Source organism: Eulemur rufifrons, chromosome 28 (assembly GCF_041146395.1).
Source record: "Eulemur rufifrons isolate Redbay chromosome 28, OSU_ERuf_1, whole genome shotgun sequence".
NCBI classification, from domain to species: Eukaryota; Metazoa; Chordata; class Mammalia; order Primates; family Lemuridae; genus Eulemur; species Eulemur rufifrons.
Genome location: NC_091010.1, coordinates 61,547,528 through 61,567,403, shown reverse-complemented (window position 1 = coordinate 61,567,403; position 19,876 = coordinate 61,547,528). Strand labels below are relative to the sequence as shown.

Here is a 19,876-nt window from a genome sequence, read left to right as displayed (position 1 = left end):
GGGGAAAAGTCCGGCCTGGCCTGGCCGGCCTGGCCTGGAGATGGGATCGCAGGTCACCGTGCAGGACTGACCCCTGAAGGCGGAGACAACACCCTGCCGAGAGCTCGCTTCAGCCTTTGTCTTGTCTACAGCCTGCCCAGGCAGGGTCCCGGCCACATCTTACCCCACAGGAAGGAACATGTCCCCTCCCCTTCCCTACCTGGGGACACCAAGGCCCCACACCAGCCTGCACCTCAGCAGGGCCCAGCTCCAGAGACCCCCGCCAGGCTGGAGCCACGTGGAGGCCCGGGCTCAGCGGCCCCTGACAGGAAAGGGGAAGGCGTGTGGATGCCGCCAGCCGCAGGGCATCACACGGGCTCAGTTCTGAGACTGCAGGGGACACTGGGCTGGTCCAGAGAGGGGCAGCAGGCCTGGGCCCTCTGCCTGCTCCGGCCCACAGCAGCAGCCCAGGCACACCTCACTCCAGCTCACCGGCGACCTGCCTCCCCTTTCTCCCTTCCCTGCACTGGGGGCTCCCGGGGCCTGGGGCCTGCTGGGAGGAGCCCCAGTTTCTGCTCTCAGCTCCTCACCAAGGTGACCTCGGCACGTTGGCTCCTATAAACCTTAGTCTTGTCATCTGTAAAATGGGCACAGGGATGTCGCCCTGCCCCTCTCTGTGCCGATGGGAAGAGCTAGTCAGATAAAAGATGTGCAAGCTGTATTCCAGGTGCAAGAGCCTCAGCAGTTGCAAGCGGTTACCGTGGTTGCTCCTGTTACCCCGGGACTCACACCCAAGAGAACATAACCATGGTCATGCTCAAATAATGATGCGCAACACACTTACAGCTGCTGGAGTCACAAATAATTTCCCCTCAAGCTGTTTTGTGGGAGCCTCCCCACCCCTTCTTCCTAGTGGGCAGGGCAGAACCTGTTTGCATTCCACAGAGGAGATAAGGTGCAGAGAAGTTGCTGGGAGGTTAAGGTTTGCCCAGCATCTTTGGAATTCTGGACTCTGCATTCTCTTAACACTGCTTGTTCACCAAGCAGGAGATTTGCCCATGCCCACTGCCGTCCCTGGGTGCCAGGGTTGGGGACACCCGGCCGTGGTCCCATGGTCAGCCTCACCCCATCCCTCTCTGGGAGGCCCTTGGCTCTCCATGGGTTGCAACACTCACGTCAGCTACAGAGCAGGGAAAGGGCCCCCCTCTGACTTACCGTAATCGTCTAACAGGATGTTTTCAGGTTTCAAATCTCTGAAAGGGAAAAACAAGCATCTGAGTGTGGGCAGCCCGGGCAGCGAGGACATAGTGGCATCTGGGTTGACCTCCTTGGGCCAGCCAGGCCTGCGCAGCCACAGGGTGTTTCCTTCCCACCTCCTGGCTCAGGCTGTCTGGTCTCTCTCTGAGTCAAGATGATCTTGAGCTAATTTCTCTCCTTCCAGTAATTTAAAACAAATGCTGTTGTTTGCCACGAGCATCTTCCCCAGTTCCCAAGCCTGGGGAACGTTGGGAAGGTTAGGAAAATGCCAGTCCTGGCACCTGTCTACCCATCAATGGCCCCCAGGGCTGGGAAGGCCCCGTGGTCTAAGGCTGCCCTGAAGGCAGAGCAGGGCCTGGGAAGGAGGGAAGAGAAGTCGCTGAGAACAAAGCACCAGCTGTACAATTGGGAAGATGGAATTGTAGGGGAGAGGATGGGGCCCCCAGGAAAAGACCCCCTTTGGGATGGGGCTCCCAGGAGAGTGGCACATCCTCCCAACTCTAGCGACACTACGGTCTTGGAGAAAGCATGGCTAGAAGGCACAGCTGTAGGTGTGGCTGCCCCATCCTCTCCCTAATGTCTCTTCTCTTTGATGGCAGAATCTTGCACAAAAGAAAGGAAAGCTCTGTATTCCCAGGGTGGGGGTGTGGAGAGAGGCCACAGAAGGGTCTGGTTTTACTAGTAAAAGGTTTTCTTTGTGGGCAAAAGAACAGTCCAGAGGAGAGTGTGTGCAACTCTGTTAAGCCTTGGGGCAAACTGAATATGGGCTCTGGATTGAGGCTCCAGTTTTCAATTAACAGGCTTTGTTTATTTAACTGATGGCAGCTGTCCTCAGAGGAGTGGTTAATGTACCCAAATCCAGTGGGCTGGCCTCAAGAGGTGATAATTGGTGTTTGTGTATATTTATTTATTACAAAATACTTCTGTTGCTGTTGTTATTTAACTGGCATTCTTTTGATGTATTAACAATTCCAAATATGGGCAAGAACCATCAACTCAATGACCCAGCGGCCACTGGGTTGGAAGGACAGCTCGCTAGCGGGCACTGGCCAGAAACAAACCCACAGAGCGGCCATGGCAGGTGGTCAGGGCCAGGGAGGACACTCCCTAGAAGAAGAAGAGCTGAAACTTGGAGGGTTCTCTGTTTCTCTTTTTCTTTTTTCAGTGAAAGGCAATCAAATGGCCATCTTTATTCAACCCTTAGGAAAAATTTCCTGACTCTCTTTCGACTTGAATGAAAACAAAGCAAAAGCATAAACCAGGAGACTGTATGGGGGAAGGGCATGTCCTCGAGGCCATTCTTTCTTGTTTTCAAACCCTTCTTGGGCTCCCAAGATGAGTTCCACCGAAAAGGCCTCCCAACTGGGGTGCCTGTGCCCTGGGGGGTCGGCCGAGACTGTCCGGGGGTTCCCACCTGCCGGCAGTTTTAAGGGTGTGGATTTCTTGACATCGTAATGATCTGTCCTGCCAACTCTTGGGATATCCCCTCCTCCCCGCCCGTTCTCAATAACTCTTCTCCCACGTTACAGGAGAAAAGCAGGTTCCTCGCTGCTGAGTGTTCTCATAGCCCCTGCTCCAGGTGTAAAAACCCCCAGGGCCCGAAGGACCCATCAGAAATAAGATCTACTGTAACACTGATAATTATAATGGAAACTTGACGGAAGAAATTGTTTTAACACTTAGAGCCTTCTGCTCAAAGGGAATTTTAAAAAATCGTACATCTATCCATGTATTTGTGTCATCTATGCTGATCAATGACTTTTAGGCAAAAATATATGTATTGCATTATAGTAACATCCTGTGGGGAGCGGGGAGTGGAGAAGGAAATGATAGACAATCCCTCACCATTAAAGAGCGTTTCATGCGTTTCTAAGATGAACGATGGTGGAAGTTAATACGTCACAACAATTGCATTCCACTGGACCCCTTGAAGAACGGTCCAGTTTTGAAATGTCAATATTTGCCACGATTTAAACATATGATGGAATATGTCAAATGTCTACTTAAAATGGAGGGGGGCACAGATATTTTCAAAATTCTTCTAGGGGCGCTGGGTGGAACATTTGAAGCGCCCTGCCTGCCTCGAGCAGGGTCCGGACACCTGGCCCCACAAGGCCCGGGTCCCTGTGCGACTGGCGCAGGAGGGGAGGGGTGAAGCCCAGAGCAGGCTGAGGACAGCGTGGGGCAGCACCACGGCCACTCTGTGCCTGCCTGTGGCGGTGGCCCTGCCCAAGTCTTCCTGGGGCTGATGCCGGCCCACTGCCACCGGGCCCTGCTGGGGTCTCAGGCGCTGTGTTGGACTTGGGGGAGTAGCCGTTGGGGGAACATCGTTCACATGCTCGGTGTCCCTAATCGTTGGAGGCTAGAGAGCAACCCGCCTCACACCCTGGGTTGCAGGGAGCCCTGGGGCTCCAGGGTGGGGGTCTGTCTGACTCCTGCCCCTGCCCTGGTTCCGAGGGGGTACCCCTGGGCCGGACCGCTCACCTGTAGACGGTGTTCTCGCGGTGGAGGTCTTCCAGGCCACAGAGGATCTCGGCCGCGTAAAACAAGGCCCGCTCCTCCTCGAAGCCGGGGTTACCCATGTTGTAGATGTGGAACTTCAGGTCGCCCCCGTTCATGATGGTCAGGACCAGGCACAGCGCGTCCTTGGTCTCGTAGGCGTAGGCCAGGTTGACCTGGGAGCAAGAGCGGCCCGGTGAGCTCACGCGCTTCTGCTTTCCCCCCTCGGGATCCTCGGAGCTGGGGTGGGTGGGGGAGCAGGGCAGCCTAGCCTGCTCCCCTGCACCCCAACGGCCTCTGGGGACCTGCCCCATTCAGTGGCTAAAGGTGAGGAGGTGGCAGGTGGGGCAGGCCCTGGCCTTCCCGAGACCCTAACAGGACGGCGTCTGTGTTCCCTGCACAGAAGCACGCGTGTGCCACAGCTGGTTACAGCCGCGTGTTGTCTGGGGGCCAGTCAGAAAGCAGGGCCGCTGCCCCTAGGGCTGTGGGCTCACTGCTGCAGGAGTGGCTGGCAGGGGGCTGGCGGGGCTTCCGGAAGTGGAACGCAGCCTGCAACGACTCTCTTGCACGCAGGACACGCCCTGTCCTCCTGTCAAGGTGGCCGCAGCAGAGCTGGGTCTAGGTCTTTGCTGGCGGAGCCCAGGCACCCGAGGTGCCGGGGATTGAGGACACAGGGGTGTGTGATTTGGGAAGCAAATTACACTGGGAGGCGATCCTTCTCCACCTGGGGGTCTGCACAAATGAAACCGGCCACCATGGGCCAGGGTGCGGATAGCCTGGGCCACAAAACTTTACCGAACACAGAAGTTATTTCTGAGGAAAGGAGACAGGATGGCAGCCGAGGGTGAGTGCCCTCGTGGGGTCGCGCTGTGGGGTCACGCTTCAGTGCTGGCTGCTGCAGCGGCTGCCCTCTCCTCCCACACATGCCCAGATCGCGGAAGAAGGGCTCCCAGGGTGTCCCTGTGGGAACTCCCCACTGGGACAGTGGACAGAACACAGCCAGTGAATGTCCAGCCATCAAAACGGACGGCCCTTGAAGACGTGCCACCCCAGCTCAGTCAGGCACGCGATCCTTTTCCCCGAGCTGACCTGCCGGCACCATGCGCAGCAAGGGCCAGCACTGCCCCTTTAGGGCTCTACAGGCAGCGTCGAGGCAGCCACCAGTGGTCTCTGTTGAAAGGGGCTGGTGGTGGGGAGGAAGGTTCTGGACTCAAAGAGGCCTAGGGCTAAAGCAACAGCTGGCTGGTGTTACCCTTGCACGGCACGACTGCACCACCCACCCTTCACCCTGGACAAGGCTGGCAGCCGGGGGCAGCCTGGGACAACAGCCAGAGATGCAAACTTTTGTCCTTTCTGAATGTCACTTTATGCCCTGCCACCGTCCCCAGTAATGACGAAAGCACGAGGCACTCCACCTCCCTGGGGAGGGACAGCCGCCTCAGCAGAAGACCACCCCTTCCCAGGGAAGGAGCCCAGTCACCAGGGAGGGAGCCGGGCACCAGCCTCGTGCACTCGCTCACCACAAACTGACTGTTGACCTTCTCTAGGATCTGCTTCTCGTTGAGCGCCATGGACTCCCCTTTCCGCTTTTTGATCCTTTTCTTCTCCAGGCGCTTGCAGGCGTACATTTTGCCTGTGGCTCGAACCTGGCAGGCGCAGACCTGAGTTGCAAGAAAGAAATCACGATGACAGGAGCACTGTGATCTGCCCTAAACCCCCCACGGCCATGGACAGGGCCAGGGCCAGCCGCGCCTGGCCTTGTGGGGGCTGCAGGTCCAGAGGACCCCAAGATGCCCAGCTTCAGACCCACAGCTGCCCTGGGCCCCACCCCCTGAGCTGGCTTCATGCCACCTTGCCCTTCCCCTCCCCTTGGGGGACTCCTAGCCCTTGAAGGTGCAGAATCAGCCATTCGCTCTGATGTTTACATGACCGGCCAGGGCCCCAAGTACTGTCCCATCCTCGGGGCAATTTGATTTTCCCCAGCGGCTGGTACGGAGGTCTAGTTTGGTGGGCACTGATGGGGGACCCTCGAGAACCCTGACTTCATAATTCAGAGAAGTGGGAACCAGGGCCCTTAGGCTCAAGTCTTAGTTCTGCTCCCTATTGGCTGGGTCACCTGACCATTCTGAACCTCGGCTTCCCTGGTCTCCAAACTGGAATACCGAGGCTTGCCTCATGCATTGGGAGGATCAGGTAACCTACGATGAAACCTCTAATTCTGCGTGACAGCGTCACCCAGACACGTAAGTGGCCACAGTCCCCCAGCTCCTCATGCCCTCACTCACTTCTCCCTCCCCAAACACAATCAAGGGTGCCCCTGTGTCCCCTCCGGGCTGGGGATAGCCTGCAGCTGGCAGGGAAAACACCTCCATCTCACCTGCCAGGTTCCTGACAGCCTCCCGCCCGCCCTAGACCCAAGTGACACGCCCCAAGGCCCAACCCTAACCCTCCCCCCTCACTGCTGCCACCGGCAGGGGCCCTGCCTAGAACCCTTTAGCCTGACTCAGAAGGGACAGGAGAGGTGATTAGAATGCGGGAACTTCCATTTGAAAACGGGATGCTCACTCACCTCCCCGAAGCCCCCTTTTCCTAGCACTCGATACTGCCTGAAAGTGTTTTTGGTCACTGGTTGCCTAGAAAAAAGCAAGAATCCAACGTTGGTCACATGGCGTAAGGTTCAGAATCCGTAAGAAATAGACAAGAGCCCCACTGAGAGCAGCCGCAGCAGCCCTTGGGGATCCCCAGGAACCAACGCTGCAGACGGGGCCTTCGAGGACTTGCTCTGGGGCTGGGTGGTCAAGTCCCAGGCCACCACCCTGGGCCCCTGCAGGCTGGGGGGTGGGCAGTCCTCGCCTGCTCAGGAGGGCAGAGCAAAAGGTGTGAAGAGTGTAAGTCCCAAGTTGCCCGACCACACTGTCCGCGTGGCTTCCCCCTCTCTCCCAGATGCAAATCATGCGGTGATTTGTCTTCAGTGCAGGGAGAGGGGAGGGGGCCAGGAGCTACAGAGGATCGTCCCACAGAGGACAGGAAGGAGACCACACCCTCCCCGCACTGCACACTCAGCCTGTCCCATCCGTCCCCACTGATGCTCCCCTGGGAAGAACCGGCCTTGGTAAAGGGCAACGGCTGATGGTCTCCAAATCGTGTCCGGTGACCTTTGACCATCGGCTCTCAACATTTTCACTGCTGAGGACCCTTTTGGTTTTTTTCCCCCATAGATCCAGGGCACTAGAAGATCCTGTCTGTCAAAATTGGTGTTTATGGAAGTAACAATCACCTCGTGTCTCCTGACTCCCTCTTTTTTTTTTTTTTTTTTTGAGACAGGGTCTCGCTCTGTTGCCCAGGCTGGAGTACAGCGGTATTGGCACAGCTCACTGCAACCCAAACTCCTGGGCTTAAGCCATCCTCTTGCTCATGCCACAATGCCTGGCTAATTTTTCTGTTTTTTGTAGAGACAGGGTCTTGCTCTTGCTCAGGCTGGTCTGGAACTCCTGAGCTCAAGAGATCCTCCTGCCTCAGCCCCCCAGAGTGCTAGGATTACGGGCATGAGCCACCGCGCCCCGACCAGACTCCTCATGTTAATTGGCCAAAGCCATTTATAGCACCCAGTCAGACTGAACTCCAGAGCGTGAGGCAAGGACCGTACTTCTCCAAGTAAACATGATGATCATATCTAGTTGCAGCAAAGGACGTCATGGTGCACACAGCTTGCGTTTTCATCGCTGGCCTGTCTGGCCACAAATAATCAGCTTAAAATGTAAAAAATTGGCTCTTGGTCCTCCCCCGCCCCCGCCCCATGAGTCCTGACCAGGGCTGGCGTTGGATGGAGACTGAATTGGGCCAAAGAACTGGGTCGGCTTGAGAATGGCCGGCGAGCCTTGGGTCCCCCGGCAGCTCTTGAACACACGAATCTTCCACGGACATCCTCGCTGCTGGCCCCCTCGCTGTGGGACTTCACTGGAAATCACGTCTTTGCACCACAGCTGTTCTTTTAGGACATCTCTGGAACCCAGGGCTCCCTCTGGCACTCCAGGCTCGAATCACACACGGTGACTCACTTCTCTGGTTGCTGGTGTTTCCTCAGGAAGCACAGAGCTGCCCGTCTGCGGGGCTGTGGGTCTTCCTAAAGCACAGGCGCAGCCGGGTGGCCGCGGGGACGGCCTGCCATGCGCCGCCATCTGCCACGGGGCCCCAGGAAGCCTCTCCTGCAGCTGCCCTCGAAACCACACGAAGGCGGCCCGGGCCTGACAGTTCACCATACGTGGAGGACAAACAGTTGGTCGACATCACCGCAGAACTCCTCCGCTAGGGGGAAATGAGTGTAATGCAATTTCCCAGGAATTTCTTGGTTAACCTTGTGAGGGAAAAAAATCCCTTTAATATTTCAACAGCACAGCACTCACGGGCCGCGATCTTGTTTGCAAGAAAAAAGGAACCGGGGGGAAGGCAGGGTGCTTTCGCAGTCACTCAGGGCATTCCTAGGCCACGGCTCTATCCCACTGGCTTTAAAAACTTAATGCCTTCAAAAGGGTGAACTCAAATTCTTTCAGTCAGTACATGGGTTAAAAATGCCCATTTCTCCATTTCATGTGCTTGGTAGAGACAAATAAAATGACAGCCAGTGGCCACAGCCATCGAACTCTATTGGAACTGGAGCACTGGGTGGACTAAGGGCCAAGGACCTGAGTGAGGACACTAGGCTCAGGTTCCATCCTTGCCAAGCCCTAGCTGTGTGGCCTAGGGCCAACCTGTCAACCTCTCTGAGCCTTACATCTTTAGTAAAATGCAGGTGATGAGAGGGCATAGACACCCATCGAGGGCTCTTTGTAAGCTGTTGCTGTGCGTGTCAGATGTCATTATTAGAACTCCCAGGAATAAAGGACATGACCCCCCTCTGGAGCCTGTGTACACCAGCCTCAGGAGGTGGGACTGTCACTGTCCCCATTCTGCGGATGAGAACACTGAGGCTTCCAGAGGTGAAATGAGCTGCCCGAGGCCCTGGCTGGTCAGTGGTGGGGCTGGGACTGGGGTCCAGGCAGCCTGAGCACACTGCCACCCTGGGGAGGTGGGCACAGATTGGAGTCGGGGCTCCAGCAGGGCATGGGGCGTGGTGAAGGCAGCCCCACTGGACTGTCCTGCGAGTGGCAGAACCAGGACTGGGCTCCAGCAGGGGCCAGCTCTCCTCCAGCATCAGACATGGCGAGGTGAGGGTGACGACAGTGACGCTGAGCATTGATGGCAGTGATGGCCGCAGCAGCAGTCAGCACTTCCCCTCCTGCGGCCAAATGGCTGAGCTCTGTTGACGCCTGCCGTGTTCCGGCACGTGCTCCCCTTGGTTCATCCTCACCCTCCAAGGCAGGCGCTGTGATCCCCATTTTACGAACGAGCCAACTGCAGTGTGGAGAGGTGAGCAATGCTTCCAAGGCCCTTTCTCGGGAAGAGGCAGAGCCCGGACTCAGGCTGGGGGCTCCGGTGCCTTGAGCAGGATGTCTGGGCTGATCCTAGCCCTCCTGGAGACATGACGTGCACGTGCAGGGTGGCCAGTGGTGGTCAGCGGCCAACAGAGACGGTCATGCTTGGTCACTCTTTCATCCTCACCAGTCAGGGTGGAGAGGAACGGCCCATGCAATGGCCACAGAACAGGGTGTTTTCCTGCTGGGCTGCCCGAAGTGAGGAGGGAAGGGCTGCGGATGGGCCTTTGGGGGGCTCCCATCCCGCAGCTTCCTGAGCAGCAGAGGCGACTCGGCCAGCAGTGGTGTTGATGTCAGGCAGGAGCAGGGGCCTCCCTGCTCTCTGACGGCAGTGCCCTCAGATGGCCGTGAGTGCCAGGTCTCCGGAAACAGGGACCTGGGCTCCCACCCTGGGCTACCAGCTTAGCCTGGCATGCGTTTAACACAGGCATCGCCCTGTCCTGCAGACCCTGGGCTGGGGTCCTGGCCCGGCCCCTCGGCTGCACCGCCCGCTTGCTGGGTGACAAGTCAGTCAGGTCCTCCCTGTAGCCACATCTGCCCGAGTCACAACCACACATGGGGGAGTACTTTGAAGAGAACAAGGAAGCAAACAAAACAGGAGAAAATGCTCAGTCGCACCCATTATTAGAAAGACAAAAAATAAACACCGAGGACACCCCGCTGCTCACTCACTGGGTCGGAAAACCCAAGAGCAATGCTGGCGAAGCCGAGAGGTGGCTCAGGCACCGGTGGGCCTGGGGGAGCTGTGTGGGAGACAATTCAACAGCCCCCCAGTTTACAATCCGGTGCCTTTTAACCAGAAAGTCCTCTGCTAGGAATTCCCATGGCTGTACTCGCAAAAGTGTGCAAAGATTTATGTACAAAGCTATTCATTATTTAGGGAAGGTTGCTCAGAGAATGTAGAGCAACCCAAATGTCCACCAACAGGCACTGTGGCAAATAAAGGATGTGCACCTATTTCAAAGAATCTTCCAAGGCTCTTTATGTGCTGGTGGAGAAAATTCTCCAAGACAGTGAACCAAAAAAGTAAGAACAATGTGCCGTGTGTACGTGTGCATGCATGAATGCGTGTGTGTTTTCATAAGCATAGAGTCTTCTAGAATACACACGAACTTAATTAACAGGAGGAACATGGTTCATGTTATTTTAACCATGAGCCCATGGGAGGTAACTGATTTTTACGCAAGTTCTCAGATGAACAGTCTGTTTCCCGCCTCCCCCATTCGCACGCACTCACGCGTGCGGTGAGGGGGACTCACCTCTCCAGCCACTTCCACTGCAAGAAGCGGTCGAAGTACATGCTGTCCAGGTATTCGTGGAATGGTTCCCCCCTCAGGTAGTCATGGACGGATCTAGCTCAGATGGAACAAAAGGAGAACATTTGATAATCCTGGTCTCCAAGCAGACGAGCAGAGCTGTCTCCAGCAGGTTAACGCCTGGCCTCCTCCACCTCCAGGCTTTGCAGGTGCAAACAAAGGTGACCTCGCAGCGGATGCCGACGCAGATGCCGCGTGTCCAGCCAGAGGCCCTGTCGTTCTATGAAGGTTGTCTGAGATTGGTTGATCCTGCAAACATTTACTGGGTACCTGCCACATGCTGGGCATTGTTCTAGGTCCTGGGATGCAGCTGTGAGCATGGGGCTGGCATTGTGTGGGGACACAAACAGTAAATAACAAATATAAACTCAGCATTGTGTCTTCATGAATTCGAGTTAGGTGAGGCTGCCGGGGGTCAGGGAGGCTGCTCTGACGAAGGGGCCCTTGAACTGAGAACAGATGAAGCTTCCACGAGGGGCAGGGAGGGGCTGGGACCTGGAGGTGGTGGGTGGTGGGGGGCAGGCTCTGGATTTGGTCTAGGACCAGCAAAGTCACTGGGAGTTTTTCATGCATGCAGTAGAATTTGCTGGTCACTCTCGGTAGCCAAGTGCCAGGCTGGGCCCAGGGTACTGGGGATCCTATGTATCTCAGGCCACCAGTGCAGGACCTGGCAGGGGTCCAAGCCTGGCTACAGGCAGGGATAGGCTTCAAGTGGCCACGCTGAGCAATCCAGCCCAGGCATTTGGGGCCTGGAGAAGGGAGGCGACCCGGTGTCGGGGGCCGTATCCTGCCAAACTCAGAGATGGGCCGGTGTGGGGGCCCAGGATGGCCATTCAGTCAGGGTCAGGGTCACTAGCCAGGCTGCCACCACTGTCAGATCTGACTCTTGGCCAGCTCCAAGAGAGCAGCAACCAGGCTGGCTTCTGCCCACGGGGGCCTCTCCCAGCACCTAACACAGGGCTGGGCCCCGGCTGACCTCCCGGCTCTTCCCACAGCGCGTGTGGGTTGCTAGTTTTCTTGTGCAAGCTCCACAAAAGCCAGGATTGGGTTCTTGCTCACCTTGGTATCCCCCAGCACCTAGCACAGTGCCAGGTACACAGCGGGTACTCCAGGGACATCTGTGGTGCTGAGTAAGGTGCAAAAAAAGCCCCCAGGCTCATCCAGCTGTGTGGAGTAACACGGCTCTAGACAGCTCTTGGCATGTATGTGTGTTTGCATGTGTCGGCGTGGGCATGTGTGTGCACTTGTGTGTGTGCACCTGTGTGTGCTCACACCTTCAAAGTGTGTGTGTGCAGGCCGGGGTGGGGGCTCCGTTGGTGCCGGGTGGAGCACCCCCACTGACGTGCCTCGCCCTCCCCTGGGGCGGGGGTGCCGGCCTGCAGATAAGGCGAGGCTGGGGAGGCCCCTCCTCCTGCACTGGCCCCACCGGCTCTGGCTGGTGGCAGTGGTGGGGGTCGGGGGGCCTGGGAAGGATTCCAAACCACCAGGCAGGGTCAAATTTTTGCACATTCCTCTGTCTCAACAGCCTGGAGAGCCACTTGCTTTCAACACCCTTTGAAGCAGATGTTTTCTTTGGACTTGGCACCCTGGTATCTTTTCCCCTTCATGGGAAGTATACAAACAGTTGGGTAGCTTGGCCGGGGCCCTCGGGCACTGAAGACATGCCCCCGTGCCCCCGGCTGCTAGCTGGAGGGCCAGGGGCAGCCCCTCTCCAGGCGGCAGGGCCCGGCCAGGGCAGGCCAGGTGGGCTGGGCACTTACTGTGCACAGGCAGAAAAGAGTTCTTTGCACGGCCTCTGCAGGAGCTTCTCCTCCGTCTGGGAGACCAGGTCTCGGCCGACTTGGGCGATGAAGACTGGGGACTGGAAGCAGGAAGGAAGGGGGTCAGCGAGGAGGGAGGAGCAGTGCACACACTGAGAGTGCCGGCCGCCCTCCCGCCCACACCTGCCCTGGGCTGAGTCAACCCTGTTCAGTGGTGCCGGAGGTGGCTGGGCTGGAAGGTTAGGAATGAGGCCGGACTCAGGGTGAGACTGGCTCTGCCACTTACAGGCTGTGTGACCTCCTGGAGGCCACTTGGCTCCTCTGAGCCTCACTCTTCATCTGCATAACATTGATGATGACGGTCCTGAGGCCCATGATCAGAACCGACAAGGTGCGCCAGTGCCCACAACTGTGAGGAGTGGTGCAACGTGGCCCAGCTCATCAGCAAGTCCCCACCAAGCTTGGTGACGTCCCTTGGCCACTCTGGGCCTGTTTCCTCCAAGGGCAAATGTGAAGATGAACAGCCCATTTGGAATGGGCAAAAGGGCACAGAAGACTCCGTGGGGGCGGAGGGGGGCACGGTCAGGCGCTGTGTGCACACAGGTGTGGAGCTGGGTTCAAATCCCAGATCTGCTGCTTGTAGCTGTGGGACCTTGGTCTTAACTGCTCAGCCTCACTCTTATCAGCGAGATGATCAGAAATAATTTCTCCCCGAATGATTCAATGAAACCTTCAGATAAAGCGTTTGGCCCAGACCCTGGCATGGAGCAGCAAGCGTGAAATAAGTCACCACTGTCATTCTCCTTCTAGGTTAAGCTGCTGGCCTGACTATTTCAAGTTTGAAAGGACAGTTCCAGGAGTTTCTCCGTCCCACCCAGGGGCAGCAGCTACATCCAGAAGGTGCAGGGACAGGCAGAAGGCAGCTCCACCCAGGGCAAGCCTCTCCCACCCCTCCCCTTCCCCCTAATCACCCGCCACCAGCTGTCCCCAGGGGCTGACTCACCAGCTGGGCTTCGAGATGGGTTTTTAATAAATTACAGGGATAATTGAGAAAATTGCTGGGAGTGGGCTCAGAAAGACGGGCGTAGACACATCTTTCTCCCCAAAGGATGCTGAGATCTGAAAGGCTTGCTTTCTCTTCCCAGCTATTGAAATGCGACTATGGGGCTGATTACATTGCTAAGTCCGCTGGGCGGTTTCTGTGGGGGGTTCGATCCCGGGGGGGTGGAGGAGGAGCCCCAGCGGCAGCAGCTGGCGAGTCCCTGGTGAATGAAATCAGTGGCTCATTTTCTGTTCCCCAGGGTTCTGAATGCCCAAATCCCTTCCTTCCTTCCTGATTTCTTTCCTGGACCCGGCCCTCTCTGCAGGTTCAGCCCTGCCCTCAGGGTCCCCTCCTGAGCCTGGCCTGGGAGGCTCCAGCTCCTTGGGGTGGGGGGCCTCAGGTGTGGGTGCGTCGTGATGGTAAATGCCGCCCATCCAAGTGCAGGCAAAGCCACGAACCCCAACCAGCAGGCTCCAGCACATCTCCACGGTCGCCATCAGCTATCCTGGGTGGTGGCAGCCCCCCTCCACCATCTGTCCCACTCTGCTTTGAACCGTCCCTCCCTCTCCACACTAAAAACTTGATGAACGAGACACAGAAAAGCAACCTGTAGAGTGCTGGCCCTAACTTATGCAGAAAAGATGTTCGCTGTTGTGCTTCTCCTCTGGGTGAAACTTATCCATTGACCCAATATTTAAAACCTACAAAAATAATTTAATTGGAAACCACGGTTTACATATATTGAAGGCTAACTGTGGTCAGGTACTGTGCCAAACGCCTCAAGGGTATTGTGTCATTCCATCTCCATTATGGCTCTCTGAGGTAGGTATTATTACGATGCCCATTTTGCAGAGGAGGAAACTGAGGTTCAGAAAGGTTAAGCAATTTCTCCAAGGTCACCCAGCCAATAAGTGACTGGGAAAGGATATGAACCCAGGTTGGGCGATGCCTGAGTAAGATTTGGCTGGAGGGGGTGAGCTGTCTGGGCTACCTGTGCCCCCTCTCATCACCTTAGAAGGCCCCTGAAGTGTGACCTTAGTCTCTGGGGCCCCACGGAGCCCAGTGTGAGAACCAGGGCGCTGCTGGTCCTGCAGCAGAGGCAGGTGAGGCAGCTCGGAGAAGGGGAGATGGCTACGCCCGTCTGGGAAAGGCTCCGTGGCAGATGGAGTCAGAGGTGAAGTGGAATTTGGCCCCAGGCCTCCTGCCCCTCACTGGCCACCTCCCTCAGCAGGCAGGATGGGAGGGGCTGCCCAGGGTCCACAGTGACCCAGCTGTGTGCATGAAGTCACACTTCTTTGGCTTGGCTGGCAGCAGGGCTCTGCCCACAGGCAAAGCCCTAACAAGGGAGTTAATGAGCAGATAATAATGCATTTGGCTCCACTTGAAGAAGTTAAGCGATTCCAACCAAATCCCCTTTCAAGTCCCTCCAGGGAGGGACACCTTTGCCAATAAGAAGAGAACAAGAAGCCACTGGCCAGTGTCAGTCTGGAACTGAAGCCCACGCCCGCCAGGAGGGTGAGGGGCGAGCAGGTGCTCAGCGGGTGCTGCAGTCAGACGCTGCTGTTTGCGTCAGTGGACAGGAGGGTGTTCAGAGAAGTCGACAGCAAAGAGAGGCCCTGTGAGATGGCCCCACAGCCTGCGTGACAGATCTGAGGTGCCGCGTAAGGAAAAGGGCCGCCAGCACCCGCGATCCACCCTCTGGGTCCCGAAGGCCTTAGTCCCCGCGGTTTCCCAGCCCTCTCCAGGAGGCGAATCCCTTCTGGTCTCAGAAGGCCTGTGGGGCTCGCTGGGGAAGGGGGGTGCACCCTACAGGCCAGGGGGGCTCTGGGCAGAAATGCAACCGCCACTCCACGTGTCGGGAGAGCTGTGGCTGGGCAGTGCTGCGGCTCCCCCTAGCAGAGACTGTCCCTCTGGGATGAAGCTGAGGGTCAGAGTGGGGAGAAAGGACAAGGCCATGCTCTTCATCAAAGATGTCCCTCCAATTTCTAATCAAACAGGTACCCAGGGGAGAGGGCCTCCAGGCCTGTGGACATCTGCAGGGGTGAAGGCGGTCAGGAGAAGGGGTCTTGGTGGTGGTCTTCGGTAAAATTTCCCAGGGGCCTGGGACCACCTCAGGCCAATAGTGCTTTACTTCTTTGGTCACCAGATGGTTTCCTCAAATGGCCCTAGCTGCAGACCTTGACTTTAACACAACAGTGTAGATTTAGGCACCAAGGTTCCTTCGAAAGGCACGAAACTGGCTTGTGGCCGTGGCACGGCTTCCAAGGGCTGCAGGAAGGGTTGGGACAGGGTTTCTCTGCTCCAGGGGCCCCACTGTGAATTCCCACCGATTCTCGACGGTCTTGGGTGGCTGAAGTGAACCAGCTGGCCAACCTGTGTGACACGCCCACCTGGTCCTGCCTGAAAGTCCACTCTGATGACAACCTGCTGCCCTGGAGGAGGGTCCGTGGTCGGCTCTCCTGGACAGCTTCAGAGAGCAAGACAGGCCTTGGGGACACTGCCGCGTATGCCTGGGGTGCTGGCCAGAGCGCCGTCTCTCTTGGCTGCCTTGAGGGCCTGTGGGCTGCCTGGCATGCTGGGACCTCCCCCTGGCCCCTCTCTGAAGGACCCTCTCCTTCTCTTCCCCACTGCAGCTGCAGATGCAGGAGGTGGCACCACGCACGGGGCACTTCGCCTGCTCCCTGGGTCTGTGCCTCTGGATGCAGCTCCCTTCACCGGGAGGGGAAAGAACCTGCTCCACTGCCCCCCCACCCCGCCCCTGTCCGCCCCCGGATGAGAAATTGGCCTGGAGTCCACGTCCTGCACCACAGGAACCTGGGGCCCCACTCAGATGGGGCCAGGGCCGCCGCAGTTCCCGCGGGTGGGACAGACCCGGCACATGGTAGGGGTCCGAGACTCTGCCCTGGAAGCCCTGACTACTTACTCCTTCTCACCACCTCCTCCCTCCAGCCAGGACCTGCTCTGCTGTTCCTGCTGCTTGCGCCACCAGTTCTAGAGACCCCGGCAGCTCGTGATGTGCGTGTTAACCAGAATGGACCTTTTCAGGCAGCAACAGATGCAGCCTGCAGGGGGTGTTTTCCGGGGCGCTGCAGTACACTGAGAAAAGCCCTCCACGCCACTTTGAACAAGCAGGGCAGGCCCCCCAAAATGGATGCGAGGGCCCAGGGTGGCCTTCATACCTTTCTAAGCCCCTCTCCTCCATTTGTCCTCATCCCACGTGTCCTCCCCTGCTGTGACCCTAAACTCCAACAGGCCCCCTCAGACTTTTCTCATCTTCTGCTGCATCAGAACAGAAACCTCTGCAATATTCAGGCTTGGTATTGATGACGTTTTGATGACCAGGAATGACTCAACACATGGGAGGCCTTGGAATGTCTAAAGAGGAGACAGTCCGGGTGGTGGTCTGGCGGGGTGGAAGAGTTAGGGGCGTGTCCTGAAGCTGCATTTGTACAGTGGATTTACGGTGGTTTGGGGTGACTTGCTGGCTAACGGAGGTGACATACAGAAAGGCTAACCCTCTCCCAGCGTCCCTTAGTATGGCAAATGCTCAATGCCTCACACCGCCCAGGTCATAACCACAGCTTCGCAAGAGCCCCTGTGCTTCACCGAAGCTGGAATCATCCGCGGTATCTCAGGCACGGAGGCAGGCTGGGAGGAAGGCACAGAGGCCACGCTGACGGGTACCGTGCTCAGCTCTCAATCCAGGACGCCAGTAGGGATCACCCACCACACCCAAGGCCCCCCTCCGATGCTCAAATGCCCGCCCGCAGTGACTTTACAGAGAGAGGGACTCTCGAGTCACCCAAGGGCAGGCTGCCAGCCCAGCCTCAGCCCTGCCTCTGCCTCTCTGGCCACGGCCCGCGGAGCAGTCAGCCCACAAGATGGCGCCATTGCACCCCTATGCGACTTCAGGGCACAGCCTGGCTGGGAGACACCCATGGGGAGACCAGTCTCCCTGTCCCCAAAGAGCAGGGAGCCAGCGGGCACACCTCAAATAACTCCCAGGTGAGTGATCTTGGACCGGAGGGGCGCGGCCTTTGCCGTAAGAGCAGAGGGGAAGGAGAGAGCCACTTGGGACGGAGCCCGGAGGGGTAGGGCAAGCCCCGGCTTGCGAAGAGAGGCAGGGCTCGCACAGGTGGAGAGAAGCTGGAGCAAGTGCGGGGCAGAAGGAAGGTGCCGCACAGAGGCGGAAAGGCTCCTCTAGACCGCGGAAAAGCAGCGGGAACGGCTGGCAGGGGCTGCTGCCATCTCTCGGGAGACCCTCCTCCGGGGCAGCCACCGAATGCCGAGTCATCAGCCCTGAGGATGACATCGCCAAGGCCACTGCCATCGCCCCCGGCACTGCTGTCTCCCTCTGTACCACGAATGCCTGGCAGGGGGAAGGGACACCATTCCCTGTGTCATCGAGAAGCTCCAGATGTCTGATGCTCTTGTTCCCGAAGCATCTCCCGGCTCCAAAGTCTCATGTTTCAGGATGTCAGAGTGGACATGGGATCGGCTGAGCACGGCTGGTGTCCTTGGGGGCACCCAGGGCTGGAGCGTGACTGAAGGGCCGTGAAGGCCAATTCAGAGCCACCCTCTACACCTCCTGTGCTGCCGGTGAGGCTCTCGGAGCTTTCTGGAACACATGCTTGTTTAGAGAGTCAGGAGCCGAGATGGGCGGAGGAGGCAGACATCACAGAGGGCTCTCCAGGGGAGACCCCTCAGGGCTAAGCCCTTCAACCTGCTCATGGCACAGATGGGGGGAAACTGAGAGAAGGTACCCCTCCAAGTTGCATGCTGGCCTGCGGTGCAGCCAGAATCAGCACCTGAATTCGGGGAGTGGATCTGAGCTGCACGAGCCCTAAACCAGGTGTCCTGGGCCAGCTGTCCGGGAAGGACATAGCTGTGGCCTCCTCAGCTGCACTCAAAACCAACTTGTGCCCATTTCACAGATGGGGACACACATGCAGCGATCTCAGCCCTGGTATCTCTCCCACCCACCACCTCCTCTCCATCCCCACCTCACTGCCCTGGTTTCGAGAAGTTTCTTCTGCTTGCACTATCCAGCAGGCCTCTCACAGGTCTCAGCTACCATTTGCTCTTGCATTTGACAGTGGCCCCCAAGGGGGTTTTTCTGCACCATGCAGCACTGACAGCCCCACTGCCTACAGGACCTGGCCCCAAACACCCTTTCTAACCTGCTTCTCCCGTCTGCCCTCAGCTCCCCGTGCTCTGGCCCCATGCTGGCTGTTTCCTGGGCAAGCTCCGGCTTTCCCTGCTGGGCCTCTGCTTGTCCCCCTGGAAGGAGTCCTTCCCACCCCAGCATGGCACGTCCACGTCCCACCCAGTCTTCAGGATCTGCTTCCAGTACGACCCCTTGAGCAGGCAGGACCTTCCACTCAATGCCTCCGCCCAGTGACAACTCGCACAATCACTGTCATCATCACTGCCATTTCTTGAGCACCCACTTGCTATGTGCCAGGTCCTAGGACCTGTACGTGGGTTTAATGTTTAATCCTCTCAATGTAGGTTTTATTATTACTCTCCCACTTTACAGGTGCAGAAATAGGCTCAGAACAAAAGTAACTTCCCCAAGGTCACACAGCTGGCCTGGGAGCAAAGATAGGCAACCTAGCCAGAGTCTTATCCCTGAGCACCAGCCTGTCCTCCAAGGACGCCATATGCCTGCCTAGTACACGAGGATGTGACTTTGGCCTTGAAGAGCAAGCCCTCCTTGGAGGCCCATGGGGGCTGGAGAAGGAGGTACAGTGGGCTCTGTGTATCTTGACAAATGCTGTTTGTATAGTGCTGTCATTGTGTACCCCCCCGACACACAGAGGCTGATGTCCAACATATGCTTCACTTCAACACACGAAAACATCCCACCGAGCAGATCAGCACTCATTAGCGTGGTTCAGTCAGTGGACAAAAGGTCAGGCCAGGAGACTGTCCGCTCTATCTACAGACGCAAGCACTTAGGCTTAATGATGTGTATATTTTCGTATGTGGGCAGCTGACATTCCCCATGTAAACTATTTGCAATTTCCCAGTGTGGACAGACTCAGCTTTCAGGAAAAGTTGAGCAGGAGAGAGGCAAGACTCTCTGGAAGAAAGGGGGTCCAGGGGGTCCCCTTCCTTCCATACAAGGGGCTGCCTTGTCCTGCCCATACCAGGGTGGAAGCAGCAGTTTCTTGGGGGGCCACCCCCATTTCTCCTCCAGGATGGGAATGGGGCAGGACACTCCCACAACCATACCCTGGCCGCCCCTTGACCCTCCACGAGGGGATCTGCGTCAGCTACGGGAAGCCTGGCCGTGGGCGGGGGCAGGGGTGGGAGTCCGGCCTCCAGCAGCAGCCAGGGCTGGAGGCAGCGGTGGGCGCCTGGGAGAGGGGCCGGTCCTGAGCAGAGAACAGCATGTGCTGGGCCCTCAAGGTGGGCTTCCCCACAAATTTATCCTCTGTCCTCCAGAGCAATGCTGTGACGTGGGGCTTATTGTTCCAGTGTCCAGATGTGGAAACTGGGCCTTAGAGAACTCTGTGAAGGGCAGGAATGTTGTTTCATTCCTGTCTC

At 57.5% G+C, this 19,876-nt stretch overlaps 1 protein-coding gene across 1 annotated transcript in view; it reads right to left on the bottom strand.

Annotated features, from left to right (window-relative positions):
• GRK5 (G protein-coupled receptor kinase 5) overlaps positions 1-19,876 on the bottom strand; it is a 187,297-nt gene that overhangs the window by 11,430 nt on the left and 155,991 nt on the right. Inside the window, exons 5-10 of the mRNA XM_069459844.1 lie at positions 12,283-12,383; positions 10,466-10,558; positions 6,305-6,368; positions 5,256-5,396; positions 3,721-3,911; positions 1,195-1,232 (exon numbers count right to left, since the gene is read on the bottom strand). Of these exons, the coding sequence (XP_069315945.1) occupies positions 1,195-1,232; positions 3,721-3,911; positions 5,256-5,396; positions 6,305-6,368; positions 10,466-10,558; positions 12,283-12,383 (628 nt within the window). The remainder of the gene's footprint in view (positions 1-1,194; positions 1,233-3,720; positions 3,912-5,255; positions 5,397-6,304; positions 6,369-10,465; positions 10,559-12,282; positions 12,384-19,876) is intronic.